This window comes from Mustela putorius, unplaced genomic scaffold (assembly GCF_011764305.1).
Source record: "Mustela putorius furo isolate JIRA1106 unplaced genomic scaffold, ASM1176430v1.1 tig00003896_pilon_pilon_pilon, whole genome shotgun sequence".
NCBI lineage: Eukaryota > Metazoa > Chordata > Mammalia > Carnivora > Mustelidae > Mustela > Mustela putorius.
The window spans coordinates 8,596,299-8,602,997 of record NW_025422045.1 but is presented as its reverse complement, the minus strand read 5'-3'; the positions used below and the strand labels follow the sequence as shown (position 1 = coordinate 8,602,997).

Here is a 6,699-nt window from a genome sequence, read left to right as displayed (position 1 = left end):
TCCCCCTGCCCCCCACACTCCCACTGCACATCACAAGCTTCCAGAGGACAGGAACTGTGGCTACTCCGCTCTGCATCCTGACTCCCAGCAAACCATCTGGCACAGAAGACACTCAATAAATATTGACCGGCCATGGTGAGTTGAGTGGTGTGGTTATACAGAACCAATCCACAACAGCTTGTCTGACTTGAAATTTTGCCATATGTCTCCCAAACAAAAGAAACAGATCTTGAATGTGAAAGATGAGTTTCAACATTTCAATTTTATTTTAGAACTTGCTTTTTTGTCTTGAAAAAATACAAAATTCATTTTGCAGAATTCATCCACATAAATGGTCTAAGTCCCATGTGGTACAAATACATTTCCTAAATGGAATAAATGGAAGAGAAGGTTCTTCCCCTTTGACAAAGTATATGCCGGGGGCGCCTGGATGGTTCAGTCAGTTGCACCTCCGACTTTTGATCTCAACCAAGGTCTTGATCTCAGGGTCATGAGTTCAAGCCCCACTGTAGGCGTAGAGCCTACTTAAGAAAATGAAAAACAAAAGAACAAAACCACAACATATGCAGAGGAAGGGCACGGAGGTCTGCATGCTGCAAGGGGTGGTGGAGGGGGGTGGTCTGAATCTGGCTGTGAACGCTGAAGCCTCAGGCCTACAGGTTACTGCATGTGAAACAGGTTGGTTTCAAAGCTGCCTTTTCTTGCTTTTCATAAGTTCTAGGTGGTTTTTAAAAATTATTAATAGGAACAGTTAAAAAAACTGAGCAGAAAGCACAGAGTTCCCATGCATCCCTCTGCACAGCACAGTTTCTGCTACATTTTTTCGCATTTGTGTTGGTATAGTGTTTGCAGGTTTATCTGTAGGATAAATTCCTCCTGGTGGGATTGCTGGGTCAGAGGGCAAATGCATTTGTCATTTGGGCGGATAGAATGGCAGCTGCCTTTCAGAGCATTGTACTACTGGGAGTTCTCACTGGCCCTGTGTGACAGCTGAAGCCCCTTTCAGCTCTAACAGCTTTTATCCTGCCTCCTCCCCAGGACTCAGGCCCAGCGGGTAGATCTGTGGGGAGTTTTTCTTAGACGTGGGCTCCTAAACTGGCCTCAGCGAGCTGTGCCACATGTGAGAGAGCACCAGTTAGAAAGTGCTTGGAGGCAAAACTTCCAAGCTATTGCCCTGCGCAGATAATTCCCCACACCTGTGAAACCCTGGCGAGGCTTCCTGAGTCGAATCTTTGGGGTGCCCCGCTCTCACCAGTGTGGCCGAGCCACAGGGCAGCCTGTGCTGGCCTGGCACCCGAGAGCAAAGCTCCGGACCAGCTGGGCTGCCCAGTATGCTTGTCCCTTGCCACAGAGGCCTATTTAAATTTCTGGTCATTAAAATTAAACTACACATTCGGTTCCTCAGGCCCACTAGCCACACTTCAAGTACCCAGCAGCCACATGTGGCTGGTTAGGAGTAAACATTGAATAGCCCAGATCTGGAATACTCCCATTACCGCAGAAAGTTCTGCTAGACCCTCCTTCTCCGGAGAGGTGACCCCCTAGATAGGGCTAGTAAAACTAAGACAACTGTTAGGTCCGTTATTAAACAAAACAAGACTGAGACAAAGTGAAAGTTATTTAAAGCTTTGTTTTATGATAAGTATTAGAAATTAGACTGATTGGTCAGCGGAATGAGACTGAGACAAGGTGAAAGTTATGCACAGCTCTATTCTGTGCTAAGCATTAGAAATCAGATGTCAGGGCCGTCTCTGAAGAGAGTGACCACCCCCAGCTTACAGGCTCACGAATTGACTGACTGACCAGTCAGAGCTGCCTCCAAAGAGGGCGACCCCTCCCCATCTTACAGACTACCTTTTTTTTTTTAAAATATATGTATATATTTATTTTATTTTACTTGACAGAGAGAGAAATCACAAGTAGGCAGAAGTAGGCAGAGAAGCAGGCAGATAGAGAGGGAGAAGCAGGCTCCCTGCTGAGCAGAAAGTCCCATGTGGGGCTCAATCCCAGGACCCTGGGATCATGACCTGAGCCGAAGGCAGAGGCTTAACCCACTGAGCCACCCAGGCACCCCCCAGACTACCTTTTATAGAGCAAAAGTCTGGCCACACATAGGTGGCCAATGAGATTGTACTCATGTTAGGTCACATGCAGGTGGCCAATTGAATTGCAATTTACCCTATAGTAGCTGTTTGAACTAACCTATTACTCTGGTCAGAATTGGTGCTCAAGGTTGGCGCCCAAGTGGCGGGGTTTACATTCTTTAGTGGTTAGGGAAAAAGTATGTGTGTTTCTTACTGATTGGATGTCTCCACCTTACAACTCGTCCTTGTATTCTGGGTTATCAGGAACCGGCCAACCTGGCCTTGTATTCTGGGCTCTGTTATTAGGAACTAGCTGACCATATTTTACTGGTTTCCCAGACTTGCTTCTAAGTAAGTTTCTCTGGGGAGAGGGAGCAGGGTCAGTTTAAGTTTTACTGTACAAACAACAAAATGGCTTTTAACCAAGATGGAGTCACTCTGGCTATATAGGTCCTTACAACAACAATTTAATGTAAGGCGTGTTCCTGGACTGGATCCTGGTCCAGAAAAAGACATGAATGGCTCAACTGACAAAATAGGAATCAGGTCTGAGGAGGAGTTAAGAGTGTGGTATCAGTGTTCACTTTCTGGTTTTGAAAATTATGCTGTGATTAAGATGTTAACATTTGGGGAAGCTGCATTGTGAAGTGTTTTCAGAAATTCTTTGTACTGGTTCTGCAGTGTTTTTTGTTAGGTCTGAAAGGATTTCAAAATAAAAATTTTAAATGAAAAAAAACCTCTAAAACAGAAAAAAAGAGCGTGTGCCTCCTGGAACACGATTGGGGACGATAGAAACAGAGCTGTGGAATAAGCGTGGTGTTCATGAAAAGCTAGTGAATGAGCGAAGGGCAGTCCATTTTGTGATGGTTGGAGAGACAGGAATGCGGGGTTTGGCCCCCGACCTCAACAGCTGGACTAGCTGCTTTATCCATCCGGGCCTTAGTGTCCTCTCTGAAAAGATGCCCCTTGCATCTCAGGAGACTGCTGTGAGGCTCCAAGAGCTGTAAAGAACCATACCTGTGGGAAGAGATTACCTGCAGAACCCAAGCTGGCCCCGGTCCAGCCCTTGTGAAAGATTATAAGCCGTGCCCGCTGCTCCTGCTCGGCTGTGCGGTTCAGTACAAGCAGCTGGAGGTCTGTTAACTGTGATTTTTTTTTTTTTAAAAGCCCTCGTGGTGGTCCTCTTCTGTTCAGTGGCTCCCATTCTGAGGCCCCATGCCCCTGAAAGTCGGGCCCCTCTGGTTACATGGCCGTGCACCTGCTGGGGGTCCCCAGGTCAGCATTTGCTTTCTTCCTGATGCTTTCTGCAAGAGAGAGGAATCCTATTGCTTCATGTTGCCTACGCGCTGCCTCACAGGGCTAGTTTTATGTTTTAATTGACTGCCAGTGTTTGTGCTAAAAGAAGATAGATATTTAAGAACATTTTGGAAAAAGAAAAAGTCGTCCCTAACTCCTCTCCCCCCCGACACCCCAGGCCATGATTGTTTTTCCACCTTGCCCACAGCTGCTGTGAGTTACCCACCACACAGGGGGCTCTCCTTTCTCCTCTCTAGGACATGCCAACCCTGTTTTCACTGTTACTGCCTTCATTACTACTGCTGACTGCCTGATACCCCGTCCTAGAGTCGCCCCATAGTGCACCACACCAGCGGCCATTACGGCATTTACAGCTCTTTCATTGTGAGCTGATTTTGTTTTTAGTACTGAATGTTCTATCTTGCTTGCCTGATAGTTCCACAGGGTGCTCAGAATCTCAAACCAAGCATGTAGAATGGACAGGCTCCAAAGGTTGTGATGGTCTCAGAAATTTTATTTATTTGACCAGATCGACTGTTGGAACTCCTGTTAAGCCAGTTCTGGCCCATATGTCTTACTGTTTGTGAAAAAGGTCTGCAGGCTGTTCCAGCCTTATTCCAAATTAGGAAAAAAAAAAATCAAAGTACAGAGGGCCAGAGAGTAAGAGATGATAGCATCGGTGGGTTTGTGGCTGTGAAGGTTGCAGGCATGATTTGAGCCAGCACGCTGACGGCGCGGATGGGGAGATGGGGGCCTGGGAGGCACTGGTTTGCCCAGGGCTCTGCCTGAATTCCAGTGGACAAGGCTAGGACCAGGAATCCGGAAGGTTCAGAGCCAGCACCCCTGCACTGTGTTCTGAGCAGACCTCCGGGGGCTCTGTCACATTCTGGGGGGTAGTGCTGCCCAGAGCTAGGGACACTTACCAGCCAGGTTCCTCCTGCCAATGGCCACGAGGCCTTCAAACAGCGCTTTGCCAGGATTCTCACCAGCGGTGGCCACACCATGCAGCCAGATGAGTAGCATCCGGTGGCCGTGCTCCTGGTAGCTCTTGCTGCCTGACGACCATGAGGGGAGAAAGAGAAGGAGCCAACCAAGCCCCCACTTGGCTGCCCTGCACCACCTCCTGCACATGCCAGGTAGGAGAGAGCCAGGCCCTTCTCTAAGCTCCAGTGGAGCTCAGCCCAGAGATGGGCAGAGGAGGGACAGGACAGGCTCAGAGGGGGTGGGGGCGGAAATTTTGTGTTGAGGACTTTAGAACTTCCCCAGCTGCAGGCTTTCTCCTGAGCATCCACCATGCATCGTGTTGGTGTCGCTCTGAAGACAGATTTGGCACTCCTTGTTGTGATCCCATGATGCACGGGACTATTCCTGCTTCTCTGGCTACTCACAGTAACCTGTGCCTTGCCCGCCAGTGCTCCTATTTTACAGATGAGAAATCCGCTTAGTGCAAGACAGAGGTGGCCATGTTCTTTCCCCTACACCAGTGGTTCTCAGCTGTAAGTGCTCACTAGAAACCCCCGGGAAGCCTTCCAAAAAATACTGACACCTGGGTGCCATTCCCCACCCACCTACCCCGAGAGATTCCAACCTACTTAGGTCTGGGTGCAGCTTGAGCAGTGAGTGGTGTTAAGCCTTCCCAGGTAATTCCAATGTACGGCCACGTTTGAAAATAACTGTCCACACTCTGCGGTGTGGGAGGAGGGGGTGAGCTTTTTACTCCACTCTGTGACTAGGTAGGTCTCCTCTCCCAGCCACTGGGGCCAGGTCAGTCCACCACGTGCTCGGACTTTCTGGCCCCCTCTGGGCCATCAGCAGGCATTTCCTCATGGTGCTGCCTTTGGCATAGTGGCTTCATTTGGCCCCTTTATTCACTATCCCTTGCCCTCAGCCCCATTATTTAGGCGTGCTCCTTTATCCTCTCTGGAAGTTCTTATCCCTGCTCTGTTCCACTAACTGGTGTGCATATTTTTCTGTCCAGTATCTCTCTATGCTAATTATTTGAGCTTTATAACAGGTTGAGTCTGTTTGGATTAGACCCTCTTCACTTTTCCCTTCCCTTCACTATTCCCTCTTCGGTGTGCCTGGTGGCTCAGTCGGTTAACCGTCGTCTGCCTTCACCTCAGGTCATGGTCTGGGGTCCTGGAATCGAGTTCCAAGTCAGGCTCCCTGCTCAGCAGGGAGTCTGTTTCTCCCTTCCCCTCTGTCCCCCCCAACCTCAGCTCACGCTCTCTCTCCTGTGCTCTCTCCTACATGCTCTCTCTCTCTCAAGTAAATAAAATCTTTAATCATTCCCTCTTGATTCTTTCAAGAGAACTCTAGAATCTTTTAGTCAAGTTTCAAAAACCTCCTATCTTGATGTGATTAAACCTGAGTCAGGGGAGCCTGGGTGGCTCAGTCAGTTAAGCATCCAGCTCTGGATCATGATCTCGGGGTCATGATCTTGGAGCCAGGATCTCTGGGTTGTGGGATTAAGCCCCATGTTGGGCTCCGAGCTCAGTGAGGAATCTGCTTGGGTTATCTCTCCCTATCCCTCTGCCCCTGCCACTTGTTCTCCTTGTAAAATAGATAAATCTTTTAAAAAATCAAAATTTTAAACTAATTCGGGAGAAATCGATGTCTACCTGACACTTCTAGCCAGGAATACAGACTGTCATTCCACCTACCCAAGTCTTGTTTATAGTTGAACTAATGTTTATTGTTTTACTCATATGCCATTCATATTTCTTTTTAGAAACTATTGCAAATGGAATAACTTTTCCAAAATACCTCTATATATCCTCCCCACCTATTGATGGTACACAGAAATACTATGGTGTCTGTATATTTTATCATATTTAGCCATTTCACTGCATTATTTTATTGAGTTTTTCAGTTTACTGGACTTCCTGTGCATGATTATAGCATTAATATATTTCTCTCTTCCTTTCAATATTTACAGTCCTTATTTCTGTTTCTGTTTTCTGTCCTAGTACCAGGAGCAACTTTTTTTTTTTTTAACTTGAGAGAGAGACCAAGTGAGCATGACGCGGGGAGGGGCAAAGGGAGACGAGAAGCAGACTCCCAGCTGAGTGGGAAGCCCAACTCAGGGCTCAATCCCAGATCCCGGGACCCCAGGCCCAGGACCTGCGCTGAAGGCAGACATTTAACCGACTGAGCCACCCAGGAGCTCTGCGCCAACATTTCCAAACAGATACTAAATGATGGTGGCAAGATCTGGTCCTCTCCTTTTTATAGGGAGTGACTTTCGTTTGGTGTGTGAATGATGGGTATCAGCTTGGCCTAACTCATGAAGAATGTGAAGTTCACAGGTCAGTGGGGA

General features: G+C 47.9%; 1 protein-coding gene across 2 annotated transcripts in view; it reads right to left on the bottom strand.

Moving 5' to 3' along the window:
- Nucleotides 1–2,139: 2,139 nt before the first annotated feature.
- ANKDD1A (ankyrin repeat and death domain containing 1A) overlaps nucleotides 2,140–6,699 on the bottom strand; it is a 42,517-nt gene continuing 37,957 nt past the window's right edge. For both annotated transcript variants that reach the window (XM_045067449.1, XM_045067450.1), the window contains 2 exons: nucleotides 4,304–4,435; nucleotides 2,140–3,388 (listed from right to left, as the gene is read on the bottom strand). In XM_045067449.1, coding sequence (XP_044923384.1) covers nucleotides 3,327–3,388; nucleotides 4,304–4,435 — 194 coding nt within the window. In that variant the 3' untranslated portion in view covers nucleotides 2,140–3,326. The remainder of the gene's footprint in view (nucleotides 3,389–4,303; nucleotides 4,436–6,699) is intronic.